Source organism: Pteropus alecto, unplaced genomic scaffold (genome assembly GCF_000325575.1).
Source record: "Pteropus alecto unplaced genomic scaffold, ASM32557v1 scaffold131, whole genome shotgun sequence".
In the NCBI taxonomy this organism is placed as follows: Eukaryota; Metazoa; Chordata; class Mammalia; order Chiroptera; family Pteropodidae; genus Pteropus; species Pteropus alecto.
The window spans coordinates 8,919,971-8,941,512 of NW_006434709.1; the positions used below are offsets into that span (position 1 = coordinate 8,919,971).

At 35.3% G+C, this 21,542-nt stretch overlaps 1 protein-coding gene across 4 annotated transcripts in view; it reads left to right on the top strand.

The window, feature by feature from the left end:
* PUS10 (pseudouridylate synthase 10) overlaps window positions 1-21,542 on the top strand; it is a 58,131-nt gene that overhangs the window by 24,632 nt on the left and 11,957 nt on the right. For all 4 annotated transcript variants that reach the window (XM_015587568.2, XM_015587566.2, XM_015587567.2 and 1 more), the window contains exons 5-12: window positions 4,971-5,005; window positions 8,147-8,258; window positions 10,671-10,732; window positions 11,025-11,070; window positions 13,173-13,237; window positions 14,624-14,709; window positions 15,786-15,911; window positions 21,179-21,235. In XM_015587568.2, coding sequence (XP_015443054.1) covers window positions 4,971-5,005; window positions 8,147-8,258; window positions 10,671-10,732; window positions 11,025-11,070; window positions 13,173-13,237; window positions 14,624-14,709; window positions 15,786-15,911; window positions 21,179-21,235 — 589 coding nt within the window. The remainder of the gene's footprint in view (window positions 1-4,970; window positions 5,006-8,146; window positions 8,259-10,670; window positions 10,733-11,024; window positions 11,071-13,172; window positions 13,238-14,623; window positions 14,710-15,785; window positions 15,912-21,178; window positions 21,236-21,542) is intronic.

Sequence of the window (21,542 nt, forward strand, 5' to 3'; positions counted from 1 at the left end):
TAGGGAAATAATGTAGAGAATTTGTAGAGGTTTTTATACATAGCTGACATAGGTTTTATTCATCAAAAGAGACACCCAGACAGTCTGTTAGTCATTACATCATGGGTCTGAAATCAGAGGTTCTGGGGAAAAGAAGAGTGAGATTGAGGCAGGGAGGTGGTGGAGGTGAGGAGATATGGATGTGAGGAGACTGGTGGTAAGATGTAGGAGAGGAGTTTTTACTTCAGCTAAGTGGCAGAGTCCAACAGTGGTTATGGGAGTATATTGTCCCTTTTTCTCCTACCTTTCTCTTTCTGCCACTACGCTTGACACCAAACCTGAGACAAGGTGAGGAGTGGGCCCTGGTGAGACAAATGTTCAAGGTTATAGTGGACTAGGGTGTGGGGAAGAGGAGGAGAAGGAAATTTTAGGAAGTCTTGCTTGGTGAGAAGAGGTAAGAAGAGTTTCTATTGTTACTAACTGCATTATGGAGCCTAGTTCCCAATTGGCTATTTGTGTGCAAGAAAAACGGATAAGTGTGTATATGTAGTATGTGTGTGTGTTGGGAGAAGAGGGAATGGGGTGTAATACCTCTAGCTGCCCAAACAACTTGTCATTTTTGTGTTGGTACAAATCTATATTTGTATTATCTTGTTATTATTAATGAGTTCAAGAGATATGCTGGATTCAAAAGACTTTTAAAGGGCATTAATGGTAATTTAGAAACCCCAACATCATTGCTAATCACCAAGTTTTGTTGGTCTGTGTCTTCATTATTGCTTAAAGCTGCCTACTCTTCTCCATTCCTATCAGCACTGCAGTAATATACTATTTATTGCTTGAATTACTGCTTTAGTTTACCACATGTCTTCATTTCCCTTAGTTCCCATCTTCCTCCTCTATTTCACACTGCAACCAGAGAGCATTCCTGAAGATAAATATGATTATACCACTCCATTGCTTAAAATACTTCTGTGGCACTGTATTGTTTTAAGTGTAAAATGTAACCCGTTTAGCATGAGTATAGTAGTTCTATGATCTAAGTCCTGCTTCTTCCTTTGCACTTCCCAGCCACACGTCCTCAGCTCTTTAGAAACCACTGACTTATAGTTCCCAGAACCTTCCTGTCCTTGGTTTTTGCACCATAGGGTTTTGTTTTTTTTTCAATTTGGAACACACTTTCCCCATTCTACCAGTTAATTCTAAGTAACTGATCTTTCAGAGCTCAGATTAGGTGTCACTTCTCCTACGAGACTGAGCTGAGGGTGCCTTACATGTTCCCTTGAAATATATCCCTATCATAGTTATCTCCATTCTGTATTTTTATTATTTTTATCAATATTGTTAATTTTTATTATTAATGTTCATTATCATTTTACTCTCCTTATTCTCTCCTAGCACATGGGTTCCCTTATGGACAGACTGGTCCTTCATTTCTGTATTCTCAGTAAAGATCTCACCATATAGGAGGTACCCTCAAAATAATGAAGTATCGAGCCCCTTCATGTTATAGTTGAGAAACCAAGGTGCAGAGAGATAAGCCACCTTGCAAGTGATCCCATATTTAGAGGAAGAGCCTGCCTTTTAGTTTAGTGTTTGTTTTCCTCTATCAGGAAGTACAGACCCAGGTGTCTATAAGGGCCAGATAAGCAACAAATATGACAAAAGTGGACTTTTTCACAATCATTCTGCCATTTTTCTGGAACATATGCTTTTTTCACACTATATTTTCCCAAGAATGATGAATATTTTGGTTAAGAAATATTTATTTGCCTCTTAAATTACCATATAAGAAAAATGATAGTGTAACAATGGTTGTTATATTGTGACTTGATGAATTATAGCAGATCAATGTTGTTTCTGTTTTGTGCTGCCATGGGACTTTCTAGATAAGTCAATGAGGCATTTCTCATGTTATGGTTTCAGTCTTTGGATTCATACCCTAGCTTGGTACTCAAAGCCTGCTAACCTTTCCAATTTCATTTCTAGTTAGTGAACCCCTACTCACGTTTATGCACACACATACATGCCCTAAGCTCTCACTTTAATAAATCGTAGTTCCCCAACATCCTATTTTTAATGCCTCTCTTTCTCTCTCTGTCCTTCCTTCTTGCCACCTCCATTTGAATCAGCCTCAATCCTTGGCCCTACATCACCATTCTTTCATTGTGGATGAACCCCCACCTCAGAACTCCAAGGTCAAAAGCCATTCCTAGGCACAGATTTTCCATCGTGTGTGTGTGTGTGTGTGTGTGTGTGTATGTGTGTGTATTTTCAGAGTATACAAGCACTTTAGTAAGCATGTTATTCAACTGCCCTATTTAGGACTTGCTTAGGATTCTCTAATAAAGTTAAAGCAGAGTCCAGGATTAAATTTTGTGGTTCCTGAATTTTCAAGAGGTGACATACTACCTTTCATATCAAATTTTATTAAACTTGATCACTTTAATGCCATTTGGTTCTGTTGGGGAGGAGCAATTAAACTGCTTACTCCAGAGAATGAATTTTTCCCATTGACTAAGGAATAGAAAGAACATTTTTTAAAATTATCTTGGTGACCTGAAAGAGAGAGGTGTACTTTTTTTCCTCAGCACACACAGATCCAGGGCATTATTAGCACATGGTAAAACTTGAATAATTGAGCAACACTGACTTCTTTGGGATTCAGCCTTCCAGCCCCTGCTGTGTATGATTAGTTCTGTCCAATCTGCTGGCCTGCTTGAGCAGGGAGCCTGCAGAGGATTAGGAAGGAAGAACCCTTTAGCAGATTTTAGGTACTAAAGACATTTTATTTAATTTTACATGTTACACGTGGTAATCTGGTTTCCCTTGGCAACCTCCAGTTCTGCCCTACTTTATAAATAGAGGATGACAGGAAATCTTGCAGACTTGATGGCATCACCTGGAAGTGACTGTTGAGAACAGAATTTATACCTCAAAAGAGGAGGAAAAAATGTTAGTAAAAAAGGACAGAAGAATCTGAGTCCCCTTGAAGAAGTGATAGACAGTTCTACATAGCTCAGATACCTAAGAGAATTACATTAATGAGGGAGGTTCCAGAACTACCTGTAGTCGAACAGTTTGGGATCTAAGGGAAAGGGATCAAGTGTTGTAAATCTTTTAAGGGATAATGATCTTATTAATGAATTGCAGATAAGGTTATAATTTAAAAATGGAAATAGTTAGCATTTATTAAGTACATGCCAGGATTCTTATTTGGTTCATTCTATACACAATTTCATTAAATCCTTATAGTGTTTCTGCAAGGGGAGTATTAATATTCCCTTATAGGTGGTGAAACAAATATTTATCGATTTCTTGAAGTTGGGAGGCTGAAGGAAGGTGGGGCAGTGCTGACTACAAGGTTTCATCTTGAGATTGTTACTCATTTTTTCAGTGATCTCCAAGTCCTGTAAGTCTTAATACCCTCTATTAGAAAACAGTATACTAACTAATGCCTTTAGCCATCCCCAAAAGTTTAAATTACAGTCGTCTAACTCTCTCATTTTACACATTAGAAATTGAGTGCCAGAAATTTAGTAAAGCCCAAAGCCAGGTCTTCTGACTGCTAGTAATTTATATACTATACCATGCCCATACACTTTCAAAGAGGGCTTGAATAAATGGAAGGAAAGATGGAAGAGGTCTGTAAGTACTGAAAATGGTATTAGGTCGAGCTAACAAACTAAGCAAACTAACAATCAGAAGGTACTGATAAGACATTTAGGCATTGAGAACAGTTCTAATTCTTACCTAGCTAGTGATTAATTGATTTTGTTTGGCTCATGTCTGAAGGATGTAGTGCATCTAATGTTTCTAAATGGAGTATATAGTGCCCTGCTAGTCATTTGAAGTTTAAAAGGACAGGGTTCAACATTTAAACCATGTGTGTGTGTGTGTGTGTGTGTGTGTGTGTGTGTGTGTGTGTGTGTGTGGATAAGTAGATAGGTAGATAGGTAGATAGTTATAGCTAGGTCTTGAGGTGGATCTGAATGATAACTTGCCATGTCGTGACACGTAGAAGCAGAGACTACATATATTTTATTGACTTATACATGTATGCTTCTGTTATTGTCACAAAATGCCATATATTGAAGCAAGATATGTCATTACCTTTTTTTAATGTGAAAGCTGCAAGAGTCTAATGGCAAACTGAATAATCTTAGTGTCACACACTTACTATGCAAAGCATTTTACATGAATTTCATTTAATCCTCATAACGACTGTGATTACGAATGTTATTTCTTCATTTTAGCAAATTTTTCAGGTTTCTGTTAATCTTTCCCAGAACATACTCCCTAACATTTTATTATGAGAATTTTCAAACATATGGTAAAATCGAAAGAATGGTACAGTGAACACCCATATATCTACCTGGATTCTACAATTGTTACTATTTTTTATACTTACTTTATTATATATCTAGCCATCAGCTTATCTATCCACCCATCTTAGTTTTTGTTGTATTCCAAAATGAATTACAGACATTAGTACATTTTACTCCTAAACACTTACATTGTGTAGATCATTTATTAGATAGAATTAAGAATGTGTCAGCCCTATTCAAAAAACAAAAACAAACAAAAACAAACAAAAAAGCCCTAAGCCCTATGTTTTAGGGACATAGTAGGTACTCAGTCACTTTGGGCCTTTCCCTATGAAATAGTAAGATATTTTAAGAAAAAATGTAAGCCACCCATGTTAAAAAACACTTGTGCCTCATTAATGAGAAATAGAAATCTGTAGGGAGGTGGGGGATACCCCTGTTGAATTCCTAAGCCACAGAAAGCCAGTATTGCAAAGTGGCATCTTACCTCATTTCTGATTTGAAATAGCTTGAGGTCACTGCCACATTCTGAACACTAACTTCTCTCCCAAAAAGGGGAGTTTGATTAGCAAATTAGTTAAGCACTTTAGTAATGGTATTGGAACTTAATTTCAATAAACATTTCTTCCCTTTTCTTTCTGGGTGTGACTAAATTGCCTACAGCATGCTGCATGGTTGCTGGTAAAACAGGAAATGGGGTAAGTAATTTAGGTAGGGAATTTTTACTACCATTTAAATGTAAGCTACCTGATTCTTAAAGAACTTGTACTGCAATTGAGTGAGTTCACTAGCTACTAGAGAAATTGACACAAAGAAAATCTTTATTGTATAAATTTAGGTGTCAACCTTGTTTAATTGGTTATTTACATGGCATATTAGTAGTCTATGAAAGCAGATTCATTTTTTTATAGATTTAACATGAATGTAAATACATTTTATATTCATTAGTCACTTATATAATGTAGTTTGGCAAGTTATTTTAAAAATAAATTTTATACTGATCTTAGAAACTAAATTATAAAACTGTGCTATAAAGATACAAAGTAAAATTGTAGTTAAGGCAGAACAACAGTGAGTTTATATATAGATAAGACATAGAAAACATAGGTCCACTGTCTCTAATCTGAAACACTTTGGGGCCAAATGTGTTTTGGAATTTAGAATTTTTAAATTTTGGAAATGTAATATAGTGTTAAATACCATATACAACATACCCTTTCCCTCCAAGATCTGGGGTAGTACTATATAAGAAACACAATATTTCTACAGTGAAACATATGAATATTCACACTAAGTTTGATAAAGTCTCTAAACAGCCTCACATGTTCAAGTCAGGGTTTGGTTGCCAATTGAGTTAAGAAAAAAATATTTAATTTTCCAGAGATTTTTGGATTTTGAAACTAAAAATTTTATAACAAAATAAAAAGAGCTGGAGGTTTCTGTATACTCTGGAGAGAAAAATACAGAGTGAAATATAGATTTCTGTATTAGGATCTCATACGTGGTTAAATGACTTATAAAAGATATTTGGTTTGGCTTTTTAAATTCTGTTTTATATTCACAACTGCATTTTTAGAAGGGTAATAACCACATATTTATCAAAGGGGTTTGGAGTTTAGCTAGGTTATCTCAAATGCTTGTGATTCTGGCACATAAAATTTGATCCTATGTTTGAGAAATTTTTGAGTGTAGTCAGAGCAAGCTATTTTTTAGATATTTCATTTCCATCCACATTTCTTGTGAGTTGTTTTTATTTCTTATTGAAGGATTTTAAACTAAGCTTAACTTTTCCAAAAGATCTTACTCAATATAGGGAAACTGGAACAGAAAAACTATAGAACCCTAATCTTTTTCTTCAGTGTCCCTAATTCATTCTATGTTTAAAAGATTGTGAAGGAATTGCCACTAAAGAATTGATTCAAAGAATTAAGAAAAAATTAATTGTGTTGGATATTTTGGTTCATCTTTGCCCTATATGGTTGTCACAGTGTATCTATAGCAAAAGTGATTGCACTTGACATTCTCATCAGTAGTTTACCTGACAGGAGAGAGGGAAATGGAGTTACTAAGTACTAAATTTACTAAGTACTTTAAATTTACCTTTAAGACTACTAATTATTTTAAAGGACCATCACTAAGGACCTCTGTGAAAACATTTACCCTAAATTATGTTAGGAAAGTTACTAGCTACATTCAACTTGCAGGATTGAAAATCTGGCGTTTTAAGTATGGTTTCCAAGATGTTTGTTAACGCTTTCCTCTAGCTCTTTAGTCTGGAAGGAAAAAAATACCTGTAGTCGAACTTTTTAAACTGGACCAAGAAGCTCTAAATATACTTAAAAGATTATGAAGGATTTAACATACTAGTTTTCTTAAATACACAAAGAGTAATGTTTTAACCCATTTTTAGGATTGGCTTTTGCTGCAATCCTTGTACTCTAGAGTCTAAACAATTTTTAAATAGTTTTCAGTTCTTGTGTTTTCCATTTTAACTTTCTATCCTTTAAAATGTATTCTCATTCATTCATTACTTACTTTTCAACCGTGATGCTATTTTATACAAATATCATTTAAGATGCAATATTGAGGTAGTCTTCTAAAATCCCTAAAATGTTTCTGATATTTAGAGAACTAGGAACAGTTAAAGAAGCTCAAACAGTGTTTGAATAAATTCTTGAATGTAGAGAAATTATTTATTTGTCAAATGTAGGGCTTTTCTGGGATTTCATTGTTAAACCACAATCCCAAAGCATATGAAAGTATTCAGTGTAACCAATTATGTTCTCAGCTGGATACAGAATAGGTTAGATTGACTCTTTCTTAATTTGCAGTTTAGAGGAATGATGGTGTGTGTGTGTATTTAATTGATCTTAAATATATGTATATTTACCATTAGCTAAGTTATTTTTTTTTTTGTTTTCTACCTGCAGTTAGTAGTGTCTTTTAGTCTTGAAGAATTAAAATAATAGATATTGACTACAAGTAGTCATTTCTATCACTTAAAATTGAACATTTAAAGAAATTATTCACAAGTTGGCCCTTAATATCTTTTTTGTTGTTGTTGTTAAAAGTATCCTGGTGAATAGCTATAAGACTGATTTGAAATTTCAATTATTTGAATGATGTGGGCTTGTTAGTTTATTAGAGATATTGTAGTATTTTTAGTGGTTTAGAGCAGTTTTCATAATATACTATGTTTTTCTTTCCTCTTACCGCAGTTCCTTTTTATCACAACTTTAATTTTCAAACTAAAAGTTAGAAATCGTAAGTGGGACTTCCCCAAACCTATTTATTGGCTCATGAGTAGATTTTGGGGGAATGTCAGACATTTATCTCATATTAAGTTGATGACATTTATCTCATATTAAGTTGATGAGCCTTTCAGAACACTGATACTTTAGGATTTAATATTTCTTCTTCAGCAGTAAAGAAAAGTACAGCTTTTACATCAGTTTCTCAAAAGTAAGCTCCATTATCAGGAAGAAAGTAGATGCAAACATTTTTAGTCTGAATGAGATTATTTGTAATATTCAGTTTTGTAGTTTCTGAGCAATAAACAATCCTCTCTATTCTACCTTTCTGTCTTCTGATGTATTAATTCTGGAATCGGCATTCTAGTTCAGAAAACCTAATTGGTATGCTTTTATCTTTGAAGTTTTAAAAACTGTCTTATGTGCCATTTAAAAAGCAGTTTCTTGATTCTATTAGAATGTAAGGTCCGTGAACTGATGAATTGTGTCCACTTTGTTCTCCACCTTTTACTTAATGTGAGAAACTCTTGCCTTTAGTAGAAAAAGTAAAGTTTTTCATGTCAGTGCATTAATTTTTATGTTGTTCAGAAAACAGAGTCTGTCACTGGGAAGAAATGATATAGTTCAACTAAAAGAAGCCTACAAATGGATAACTCACCCCTTGTTTACAGAGGAACTGGGTGTTCCCATTGATGGAAAGGTATTGGGTCATCAGCATTGTTAATTTTGTTCTCTGCTTTTACTAGTTTTATTTCATTATATGGCAGAGTTTTGGTTAGCCAACAGAATCTTCTCTTTAAATAATCCAATGAAGGATTTTTAAGCTTTTAAAATGTTTGTTTATAGTCTTAAATTGAGGTTAAAATTTTTTTTTCTTCTTTGAAAGACTTATTTGTGATCTAAGACACTTATGCATATAACAGGTACAGTGTACCCTAACTGACCTTAAAGGGTTAGAAGTGAATCTGTGCCTTTAATATATTTATATTTTAATTGGAGAGACAGATTTACTGATACAAAGCAATTCATAAATAACTGAGCAACTCTAGAGTCAACTCTGGATTATTTAAATTTGGTTATCTGTGGCTTATCTTGTTTTCAAATATGCAGTCAGAATCCACTCAACTACAGTGAGCATGGGCTCAGTCTATTCCATCTTGCTTGTGTCTGAGGTCCCTCTGTTTAATTTTAGGCAGATACTGCCTTTGAACCAGAATACTTAGTCATCTCTCCTATTCCAAAGGAGACCTTGTCTCAGGCTCTGGCAATTTAGGAAAGAGCTCAACAAATTCCCAGATGTAGAAATAGGACATATTCCCAGCTCATCTTAAATTAGAATTTTATAGTATGGCTTCATCACTTTAATGTTTTTCTCGAAGAAAGTTCCCTGAATATCAGACACTCCCCTCTTCAAGTAAAATCTTGAAACCATCTTTCAAAGCTAAACAGTTAAAAAAAATTTTTCTCTATTCTGCATTAAATAACTCTTTTTCTCTCAGTTAGTAAAAATAAATTCTGACTGTCTTTTAAACTGAATACTGAGAGAATAGAAAGTAAAACCACCAGATAGTATGAAGAGGAAATGAGGTAATGAAAGTACTTTGGAAATTAGAAAAGTCATTGATGCAAAATATTTTTACCTCAAATTTTAGTTTTGAAGCACAAATGAGTTTTTACATGTTGAAGCAGAACAGAAAATAGAAAACAAAAGAGGTAATAATGTTCTAATAGATTTAGGAGAAGTTTTCTAAAGAATTAGGAGTAAAAAGAATGTGCTCTAATTTTAATTTTATTTTGTAGATTAGAATAGAGAGAAAAAAACTTCACCTTTGTGATTCTAGAGTAAGTTAATAGGCTTACCAGCAATCTAATGCAATCAGTAAATACAGAACTGAATAAAAACGATAAAATTGTTATATGGTATGACATTTATATCTTTTTCTCAATGTAGAATTTTATATATTCTCTGTGGAGGTTAATGCACACAGAGTATGAAATCGTGCTTTTTTTTGTATGTGTACAAGGATGTTCATGGTAGCATTTTTATATTTATCTATCTATCTATCTATCTATTTATTTATTTATTTTACAGTAGAAAAGAAAAGCTTTATTAGAAGGGAAGGTACACTTCCAGATGTGGAAGCGGGCCTGAGCAAGAGAAGTGTGGCTCAAAAGGCCATGGTAGCATTTTTAATAACAGAATCATGGTAGCATTTTTATATTTATCTATCTATCTATCTATCTATTTATTTATTTATTTTACAGTAGAAAAGAAAAGCTTTATTAGAAGGGAAGGTACACTTCCAGATGTGGAAGCGGGCCTGAGCAAGAGAAGTGTGGCTCAAAAGGCCATGGTAGCATTTTTAATAACAGAAAACTTATAACTTAAATGTTCAACAGTCCCTAGAATTGAAAAGATGTACATGCCATAATATTAACTGAATAAAGCAATTATCCATAAGCATGTTTAATATCCCAAGAAGTATATACTGTACATTTATGTGTACATTCATAAAATTGGCTTAAAAGAAACATACCAAACTGTTACTAGCTCTGCCTCAGTGGAGTGGGATTGAAAACCCATCACGTATTTGATTATTTTATAATTCGTATGTATTGTTTTTGTAATAAAACAAAAAATTAAGATTTCTCTTTTAAAACTCAAATCCATTAAGAAGTTTGAGCACTAAAAAAAAGTCTTATACAACATTTTAATCATGGGAATAAAATGCTTTTTGCTTTGCTATTCTAATGATGATATTGACTGGAACAATTTATTTCCTTCAGTTATCTCTTTCCAATTTTCCGATTCTCATTCATCTTTACATACATGTAATTTATATACATGTACAAAAATCCTACAAATTTATTTTAAGATTTCTTGTTTTTTGGTAGAATCACTAGTGATTGAACTTTAGAAGTTAAAAAAAAAGAGACTATTTCCTTTACAGCTGTCCTGTGAATAAACTTATTTGAAAATAGTAGTATTTCCAGTTTTCCTTGTCACTCTTTTTCTGAGCCAATCTTTGAGAGTTAATTTTTATTTCCATTCACAAGTTGTTAGATGTTGCTTTCTTTTTACTCATTTTAAAACTGTCTTTATAATTTTTAGAGCTTGTTTGAAGTGAGTGTGGTCTTTGCTCACCCAGAAACAGTTGAGGATTGCCACTTCTTGTAAGTTGCCATGTAAACAGCAATGTCAATTGTGTAACATTGTTAAAGCTCTTTGGTTTTTATGAAAATAGTATTGCTCCTCTTTCTAATAAGTATATCAGAACTTGTCTTAGTAGCTTAAAAAATGTACTAATGTAAGATAGATAGGCAAATCAATGCAGCTTGTATAGGGACTTATTTTGTCTGCTTCTATATCCTGCATTTAGCAACTATGTTGTATAAAATATATTTGAATTATATCCACCCCAAAATAAACTCATTAACTTTTTACATTAACTTGAATTTTACTTAGACGTGCAATATGCCCAGATTGTTTCAAGCCAGCCAAAAACAAACAGGTAAGGATTCCTGCTTCTTACTCTTTAGTGGGTTTTGCTTGAGCTGAATGTTCAAATTAACAACAAAAAAGGTATGCATTAGAAATGTGGCAATCTATTATACTACGAATCAGTTTTAAATCTTTTATCAGTTTTTAAATCTTTCCAACTGTGAACACCTTTGCCTCTGGCTGGGAAACCATAACACAAAAACATGCTCATGTTTTCGTGTCACTGTCTGGGTTGTTCTGATGTTGAATTTAGAACCAGTGCATTAATGATGTTTCTGTTACCAATTTGGGGAAATTTGACTTTTAGATTTTAATTCCCAAAATTACATCATCTAGGAAAATTCATGATAGCAGCATTCCAAGTTTTTGTCTAATACTCCTTTTCTAGTAACTGGTATTTTAAAAATATAATCTTAAGTAAAGTAGTTTATTTAAGATATTCCTGAATTAATAAAGCTTATTTCAAGATATATTTGTAAAAAAGAGCATTTTATTCAAATTCTCCTTTACTGTCTGATGTGATCTGGTCTTCATATTAATGAGCAAATTAATTAGTACTTTTAGTTTCAATTCTGCCAAGATAGAATGGCATGGCACAATATTGGCAAGCTTTCATGCCCCAGTTACTTAGCTGGTTTTGTGCAGAGACTCAGGCATTCCTAGTTTTCCTGACATCATTTTTTACTGTTCTGGTTGTTAAAAAGGTACTTCATTTGATCTTTCCTCTTGCTTTGACTAATTGCTGTGCCTTTTAGAACTGGTGGGGGTTGGAAGTTTGTGACATTTCCTAAATGCCCTGTGCAGAAATAATTAGAAATGCAGACCAAGACTAAAGCAGTGCTTCCCTCCTTTTCTCACATCATGGTACGCCTAGAACATTGCCGTGTTCGTTCAGCACCCTGAGGTTAACAGATAAAGTTGCTCTAAGTTGGAAGCACTAGGCCTGGAAGTTGCCACTGTCCCAGGCCCTGCTCCTCAGGCCTTGTGAACTAAAGAGATTGATATCTTGGCACAACTATAGCTCACTGCTTTGCCATTTCAGTTAGAAAACTCTACCCTAGTGACCTGTAAGCCATATTTATATTGAAGATCTAGTTTTATTTTTTGTTATCTCTGAGTAAATATACCAATACCAGCATGAAATAATAGGATAAGGGAATTTTCATCAAAGTATCATAGACACTAACTACACCATCTGGCCAGTAGCTTATATTAACTGTAGTTTTCCTGCCTTATAGTTGGGAGTAAATTGAATGACCTTTTGAGATTCTTTCAGTCCTAAGATTTCATATCTTAAACAGGCACTTAATTTTTAGTTCTAACTCTGTAATACCTTGGGATTCCCCAGAATATGGTTTAGAAAAATCATTGCTTTGATGATAAACTATTGAGATGCCAACATTGTGTCCTTTTTCAGTCAAGTGTAATTTCTTATAACAGAAGAAATAATTGTGATTTATCATAGTAAGCCATGTATATGTGCACCAGTTAGTTCTAGTATGTCTACCACGCAGTTTGACTTTTATTATTTTAAAACCCCAAAGTGGGACATTTGTTGTAGATGCTCTTTTATTCAGTATAGTGGATCTGTTTACTTTGTGGCTGGTGAGTGATGTTGAGTTGCTAGATGCCAGGGCAGGCTGATTGGCTCTGTTTTACCCCTTACCCTGGCAGCCAACTCCCAAATTATATACTGTGGCCCCTGAAGGGATGTAGGGAAGAAAAAGTAGATGAATCAATGTAAATTCCTTTTGAGGTCTGGGAAAAAAATATTCAAAGCACATTTCTTATACTGTCATTGTTTTTGTGTTTGAAGAATGCTCCATTTTGAGGGAGTGGGCCATGAAGTAAAGAAGACTTGTTCTACTAGGTCTACCTGGTATTATGGATGTAGACTAGACTGAAGGGAAGGGAGTAAGTAGGGGCGTACCAATTGCAGAACTGACACTATGATTTCTTACATTTTATTTATTTTCTTAAAACTATTAAGTATGTCTCCCTTTTAAGTATGATTTAAAATGGATAATTTCTCCAAATATGTTCTATTTTTCACTTCTGATGTTTTCTTATCCTGGTGATAAATGTCTTTTCTTTTCATTTTACCCTATATAGTCAGTATTCACTAGAATGGCAGTTATGAAAGCTTTGAATAAGATAAAAGAAGAGGATTTCTGCAGGTAAGTAAAAGTATAGAAATAAAGAAGCAGCATGGAATTTTAGAATAAAGGGAATGTTAGCAATAATCTGCATTATCTCTAAGACAAAACAAGATGTATTTCAGGGCCCAGGATTCTGCCTTCATCATCATTATATCTCCAATTCCTGGCTCAGTATCTGGCATGCAGTGAGTTCAATAAATGTTTGTCAAGTTAATATTTGAATTTATGAATCGAGTCCAATTTCTTTCTTATAGAAGAGGATATTGAGGTTCAAAGAAGGAATTGACTTGCTTAAGATTTCAACTGGAAATAGAAGTGAATTTAGAACCAGTTTTCCTGACTCTCTAGCCCAGTGATAGTCCCATTACATCCCTAATTCATTGTAGTATTATCCATCTCCACAAGAGGGAGAAAAAGGCTCAGGAGTTATCCTCACTTGTTAAGATATGCTGAAATACAATAAGCTTTATGTTTTAATTTTCAGTGTGTTTGTTTTATTTGATAAAATATCGTACTTATCCTAAAATATCCTTGAATAAATTTCAAACAATAAAATTATGAGGAAGTTTTCATATATTCTACTGACTGAAAATGAGTCTCAGAATGGAAATATTTTTATTAAATTTTAGAAAGTAAAGACAGTTACTCTCCACGAACAATAGTTCCTGAGTTCCTAAGTGATTTCTTTGTTGAGATATCTTGGAAAACTATAAAAATTTTAAGCCAAGCATTTTGGATTAAGTTCACATCTAGTCATTTACAGATATACTCCCATCCATAGTTTTGGCGGTTTCTGGATGGTGGACGGAGAATAAAGCTATACATTGCTCCTTCCTGTCTGTCCTCAGGTGAAGTTTCTTAGCTAAAAGGGCAGAGTCTGCCACATTCCACTTTTTCTGGCTCTGTGGTCTGATTCCCAGGGTCATAGATTGAATGAAATGGGGGGAAAAAAGCAAAATAGAGTAGTGCCCTCCCCACGGGTGAAATTTACGTGTCCAATTTCACTGCATACCAGCTTTACCCAAATGATTGAGGATTTTTGTAAGCCAGCAGCAAGTGATCATGGATAGCAAAATGGCTAAATGGAAAGGCTTCCATTTCAGATAGATGAATTTTTGTCCTAAATCTCAAGGCTGTTGGAAATGATTATCTGGGAACATGAGATCTCCTGAGCATGAAAGGTAGTAGCAGAGTACTGATTTACTCAGTGCCACTCTTGTGTATTAAAAAGATACTCTAGAGCCCTAAAGACCCTTATGGTTCTGAAACTTAAAGTTAGAGAGATGCTTAGTCCTTGAGAGACTCAGGCTCTGCGTGTGTCTCTGACGATACTGACCGTTGTAGTTATGTGGTTCAATATCATGTCTGGAAAATGGTAGCTATAAAATTTATTTTGTTTTGCAGGCAGTTTCCTTGTCCTCCAAATTCACCAAAGGCTGTATGCACTGTTCTTGAAATTGAATGTGCTCATGGGGCTGTTTTTGTGGCTGGTAAAATATTTAGTCTAGAATATACTTATACTGTCAACTTACTGTCCTTTCTGAAAAACTAAACTGACTCCTCCTCTGTTTCCTTCTTACTATTGTTATTAGGTTGTGATTAGTTAACTCTTTTGAGAACTAAAACTGATAGCCAAGCTTATTTTAGGTTCCATAGGCATTCTTAAGTTCACTGAGGAGACCTATTATTTAAAATGCCATGCCAAAGGCAAATGACCTTTCCTAGGTTTAAGTAGTTTTCATCAGAGATGGCCAAGTGGAAATATGGGTAGATGTAGAGACCCATAACTGTTTAGGAGAAACATAGCCGCGGAGAGAATTTTTTTTTATAACGTGAAAGCAAACTTGAAAAATAACTTTATTATCTGCAAAATGACTAAACACTTGGCTTCTGCCTGAAAAAAAAAAAAAAAAATGTTCCAATGACTTTCCCAAGAGGTAATCTAGAAGACAGTTTTTGTTTTAAAAGCAACAGTTATTTTATAGTAATAGCTGAAATGAAATTGATCTTTTGTCTTGTTTATAATACCCTGCCCTGAGTAATGAAAGCTACCTGCCTTCAGGTAGCTTTATTCATAAAGCAATGAGTCATATTGTGTTAAGGCTTTTTCTTTTTAATTACAAAAACTTCAAAATTCCCTGTATTTGAACTCTTTGAAATATATCATCACCAATGACTATTACATTGAAACTACTACTAATCAGGTTTAAAAGCAGTAGTTGCTCTTTAAAAAAAAAAAAAATGATCCTTGGTGTGTTCTATAATATTATAATTTGTTCAGTCAGCCAATCAGATTAATAAATACGTTGAACATTCCTTTATAACTCATTTAATGATTCATGCCATGTCTTTAGCCATCTCTTCTTTTGTTACCTTAAATATTTTCATTTAATTAACTATCTGCCTTTCTGCCGGCTCCCCAAATTAGACTGTAAGTTAATTGAAAGCTAAGCTTTGTTTATATCGTAGGACCTAGGATATTAGCACTCAATAAATAGTTGTTGCTTTTCTTTTTATCCTATTAATCAGATAATTTCATCCTAGCTGCCTTATATTTCTTTCACAGGGAGATATAATAAATACTCCAGGAATCTACCACAAACTCCTTGGATAATTGATGGAGAAAGGAAGCTGGAGTCTTCAGTGGGAGAATTAATTTCAGGTCATCTTTTGACAGTATTTAAAGCGGAGAGTAAGTGTTATAATATTCATATTTTAAATACATTGTCATTCATGAATACATCTATTGGAGGTGGCAGGAACAATTTCTGTATTTTGTAAATAACCACCAAGTCTGGGCTCCTTGCTTGGCAGCTTCCCACGAGCAAGAATTGCCATGTCTTGAGCTCCTCTGACATGGGCTGAATTTGAGCCAAGGTGCCCAAGGATTTCTTTTCTCTTTCAAGATGATTCCTCTTTTCCGGGCAAATTCAGAACAATCAAAACTGCTTTAAATGAATGCACTTAAGCTCTGACCTTGGGACACCTCAGCCTTGACCTCTTTTGGTGAATATGAGGGAATCAAAATACAACTTCCACATGCAATGCCTGTTCAAGAATAATCTTTGGCAAATGCTTGGCTTTTATTGTAACCACTAAAATGTCCTGGGAGAAATTTGAAGCCTAGAGAAAAATAGACCAATAGCTACCATTTCACAAAGACTTAATGGGAGTTGTGTGTGTTTTAATTTCCTACTTATTAATGAGCCCAGGTTTGTAAGATGAGTCAGAGCCTGTCAGGTTTATGTTTTCTTTGTCTCAATAGGCCTGTAAGGTCAAAAACAGCATAAAAGGCATGTGATTTCACCTAGAATTAGACTAGAGGAAAGGGCTTAGATTTCAATTGTAGGAAATCATGTTGTATGTTAGGAAAAACTGTAGTGAGTATGTAAATAACTCTTTTTTTCCCCCTCTTTTAATTCCCCCTCCCTGCTACTTCCACCTCTGACCTGTGGAAGTGGATCTCTGAAGGCGGGGCGTCTCCCCCCATGCACCCACAGAGTGCACCCGTGGCCTTGGCGCACCCGGGGTATGGTCCGTGGCTCTACCTGGGGCACGAACCCAGGACCTTCTGCATGTAAAGCAGAAGTGCTAACCACTACACTATGGAGCCATCCCATAAATAACTCTTGATGTGGATCTTCTAACATAATTAGGACACCTTTTTTAAGGAACCAAGTGAGACATCCATGCTTCTCTCTGAAAACCCTTAAGACAAGTCTGCTTTAGGAATGGCAAGCAGATGACTGAGATGAGATATGGCTGTCCCTTTCAGCTCTCTGGCTTGTCAAGAGGAAAGAGAAGCACTTCTTTTTTTCTTTTCTTTTTGATGTTAAGATTTTATGTATAAATCTTTTATTGTTGTACAGAAAGTAAAAATGCTGTTACAATCTTGATGTAACTGGTAGCCACAGACAGTTGACTCACCAATCAGAGCTATCCACTGTAGCAAGAGTCTTACACAAAAACCAAACAATGCTTATAATATTGTCGAAGTTTCCAAGATTGGCAGTGGATTTCCAAGAGGGACTAAATGGAGGAAGGAATAATGTCACAGGAACTATTTTTTGGCTCTTCGTGTGGGTAGGTGTCCTGGGGTATCCTGGCATGTTGCCTATCAAGGTCGGCCTTCTTTTTAAGGGTCTTTAAGAATTGTTTACTGAGTGAAGAAGACTGTACCTTAGCTAGCAACCTAATATTTTCCAAAATCTTAGGTTTAAAGAATGGGATATTGCCATGAGCTTTTACCTACCTAATCTAATATTTATGCACTGGTTATCTTATAAGACTTATCCAAGTTACGAAGAAGTGAAAATAAAACTTTGGCACCAAAAAGTCTCTTTCAAACTCTTTTTGGGGCCACCTTACTCCTTTCTATAAGAAGATTCAAGAAACATTCAATTCTGATTATTTGGGTCCCAATGAAGCCCCCATCATAAATAGGGCTGCTGGGGGGCTCTGAATCAGCTATATGTTTCCCTTTTGCAATCTTTCATGAAGGTAGTTTGTTGTTATTTTCCATATGAGGGGGAAAAATTGCCCCCAAACTAAAAATAAATAAAACTGTATTTAGCGTCTATAGTTGTGTGCTGAAGAAATTTATTGAGAGCTGCTTGAGAAAAAGCAGACCTCTGGGTCTCTGTGCTCATTGACTTCTTGTCAGGGCATAATCCCTTGTTATTTGAAATATTTGATTAATAGCACCAATTTGCTAAACCTGTGGTTCTTGGATGTATTACTTGTTATTTCTGTGGTTCACATCTGACAACTCTAGGGAGATGATTCTGACTATTGTACCTCCAAGTTTTACAGCTCTCTGAAAATAAACCAGTATTGCATGAAGCAGCCTAGCTACTTATATAAAGATTCTTTCCTCTAAATGGGAGATACAAACTTGTTTCTCAGTCACTTCAGACTTGCACATCATATTATGTACTTCCTAATTCCCTAGTTAATGAGTAATAAAGTTTGACGTGCTCTCAAAATCAATGTGTCTAAGAAATTTTCCCCTAATACATTTATTACTTCACTCATTAAATAAATATTTGCCACGTCAATTCCCTGTAGAAAAATGGTCAATGACTAGTTACAGGATAAAATCCAAGCTACTTAACTTGATATGGTAAGGCCTTCATCTGGCCTCTGCCCATCTTTCAGTCCCATTGTCTGTCTGCCCCTGCGAGTGAGGGCCACTGTAGCCTAGCTGAACCACTTTTATAGTTCCTGATCATTCTTACCCTTGGTTTTATATTTGTTGTTGGTATATGTGTTCCTTGGATCAGAAGGCTCAAAGAACTCATGGGATTTAGAAAATTCAACTAAGTTTTAAATATGTAGTTTCTAATAGTTAAAGCAGTGGCTCTGTTTCTCTCTCTCTCTCTTTTTTTTTTTTTGTCAGCTGTTATTCATAATTGCATATGAACAAAATTTTAAAGTTTGCTCCCAAAAGTATTTCTCAATGTAGGGTCCAAATCTGAAATATTTTTCTAAAAGATATAGTAAATACTCCTTCTCCCTTTGTCTAGATTGGCTATAATGTTTCTCTGGATTTCTCAAGAGCTTGGCTTTCTGCACCTCTTTCTTGTTGGGCTGGTATTTTGGGGATGTTTTATGCGCTAATTTATGAATTTGGGTTTTCTGTTCTGATTTAGCAGTCCCTGGTAGACTTATCTCTGTGTCCCGTTTATTCCCTTCAGTCCCACCTGTCGCAGGTTATGGTTCAGTCACTGTGGGTATCCTGGTTCCTTGACATTATGGCTGGTTTGGAGATGGAGGTGGGCAAGTATAAGACAAACCATAGCCCCAGAGAATCAGTATTTTTCAGCTTCCCAGATGCCATTTTGAACTCTCCATTTAGCTCTCCATCCCTAGTTAGTGCTACTCTTGAGTCTGAGTCTGTTGACTCTGACTGGAAGCTACTAATGTTGCTGTGGGTTTATTAGCAGCTTGACAATGGAGTATAAATATTGAATGGAGTGTTCATTAGGACTTAATGGTCCACAGAATCCTACTCCCTATCTGGCCTAGATTCTTCACCTGGAGAAGAGCCTGACCTTGTGCCCCTCACTGCTGCCCATTTGGCCAGTCCTCAGGTAAAATATAACACAGATTACTCAGACTTATGAGCCTAACTAGCAGCTTGAATTCTAGACATAGGATATCTAGTACTTACCTAACCAGCCCTGGATTGTTTCTCTCTGTGAGACCCACAACTTTGGGCCTTGTAGGGCAGAGAGGAGCCTGCTTCACCGTGGCAGTATGTGACACACAACAGCTCAGAGCCTATGTTTACAACAAGGTTTGGCCTTGGCTTGCTAATGGAATCTCTTAAAGGTGAAGGAAGGGTGAAATCCTACTTTCTTCACAGCTAAACATCCTAGAAAGGAGGGCTAATCTTTAGTGTAATTTTCATGGGACTTTTAAAGCCTTTTAGCGGTCCTTTTCCTGAAATCTACATGGAAACTTTGCATATAAATCTTTCCTGGGAGAGATATGGCGGTCAAAATGGTATTTACCCTCCTTCTACCTTTCTCATCTGTTCTATCCAGTGGTCTTATTCTTTCTCATATTGTGCTCTCCAAAGTTTTTGATTATTGAGGAATAAATATTGGCCTCAGAGCTCATGTTGCAATTGTGCTCTAAGTGCAGGAATGTTCCTGTACGTTTCCTAGCCCTACCAACTGTAGTCCATATCTCTCTATAAACAGTGAGCTCTGTGAGGATAAAGACTATGTCCATCTTGTTTGCCTTCGTCTCCCCAGCATCCAGCACAGTGCCTTGCAGGTACATCCCGTAGATATTTGTTCCTAAATGAATACATCAGGGTGTGAGCCTGAGTGCTATCCTTCAACCTTTATGTTCAGAGACTTTAATCTTTACCACTCTTATGACTGACCAGGTTTCCCAAAACATCCCAACCTTTCCCAATCTTTGGTCCAAGAAGACTCATCTTGCTTTCCCTGTGGGCACGAGTCTGAGCATTTTTGCCTCTCTCTATGGTGGTACAGTATAGATGGTTGTTAAGAAACTCTGGAGCCAGCCTGTGTGGTTCGAATCGTGACCATACCATTTACTAATGATGTGATTTTAGACAAGTTACTTGTCCTGTCTCTGTCTCACCTTCCTTACAAGTAAAATGGAGATAATGATAGTACCTACCTCATAGTGTTAACATATACAAAGCATTTAGAATAATGTCTGCTCATGGTAATGTTGGCTGTGGTAAAATCATCAGTCATTCTGTATCTAAGAAAGTTGTCATGTAACAACACCCTCCCCCCGCTTTTTAAAAATCATTTCCCATTCCAACATTTGCAGCTTTTAGTCTGTGGTGAGCCATCTGTCTTAGAATGAACACTAGTTTTGTCATGGTTCCAGCTTAGGTTTACTTATGTAATGAATTTGCTTTTAGAATCGAATGTTTTTTTTCCCTTCCTCTTTCTTTCATAGAATTTAATTCTCAAATAAATGTTTTTGTTCTGTTTTAATAAAAAGAAGGAAGTAGGTGATAGATTTTTCACCATAAGCTTGTGACCAGGGTGGTGGTGGGGCCTGCCATGGGATGGCAGCATGGGATGATAGTTTAAGGCCTGGCTTTGACATTAGAAACACCTATTTCTGCCATCTAATCATGTGACCTTGGGAAAAGCATTTAACCTTTCAGAAGCTTGGTGTTCTTTTATTTAATACCTACCTCATAAGGTTGTAATAAGAATCAAATGAAATAATGTACGCAAAATTTTTAGCTCAGCGCCTAACATATAATAAGTGCTCAATAAGTGGTGTTTATTATTATCATTGCTATTTTTAGGAGAGATTGGGACTAGATTTGGGATGATGACTACCCTTTGAGATTCTCCTGTAAATTATACAAGATGAATTGAGTTTCTACCAAAGGGTGAGAACAAAAGTCATGGGACTCTTATGCCTCTGATTTTTTTCTTTTTCTGTTTTCCAAAGGTTTTAATTTTTCATCCTCTGGAAGAGAAGATGTAGATGTGAGAACATTAGGAAATGGTAAGATTGCGACGGCATCACTCGAATAGAACTAACTTTCAGATTGTCACCCTTTTCAGACAGCAGGTTTACTGTAGTTACTTAGTCAAAACCAAAGTGGGAAGATCCCAGAACTTCTCTAAGAGAGGAAGCTTTTGTGGATTATGGAACTACCTTTAACCAGTGTATGATTATATTTTAACAGGAATCATTTCTTCAGAGATATCCTATTGCACACCTATAGGTTATAAAGGATATTTATGTGCATTAACAAGGAGGTACCTGTTTTTTTTCCCAAAAGTTTGATTATTAATTGTTCCACTTAATA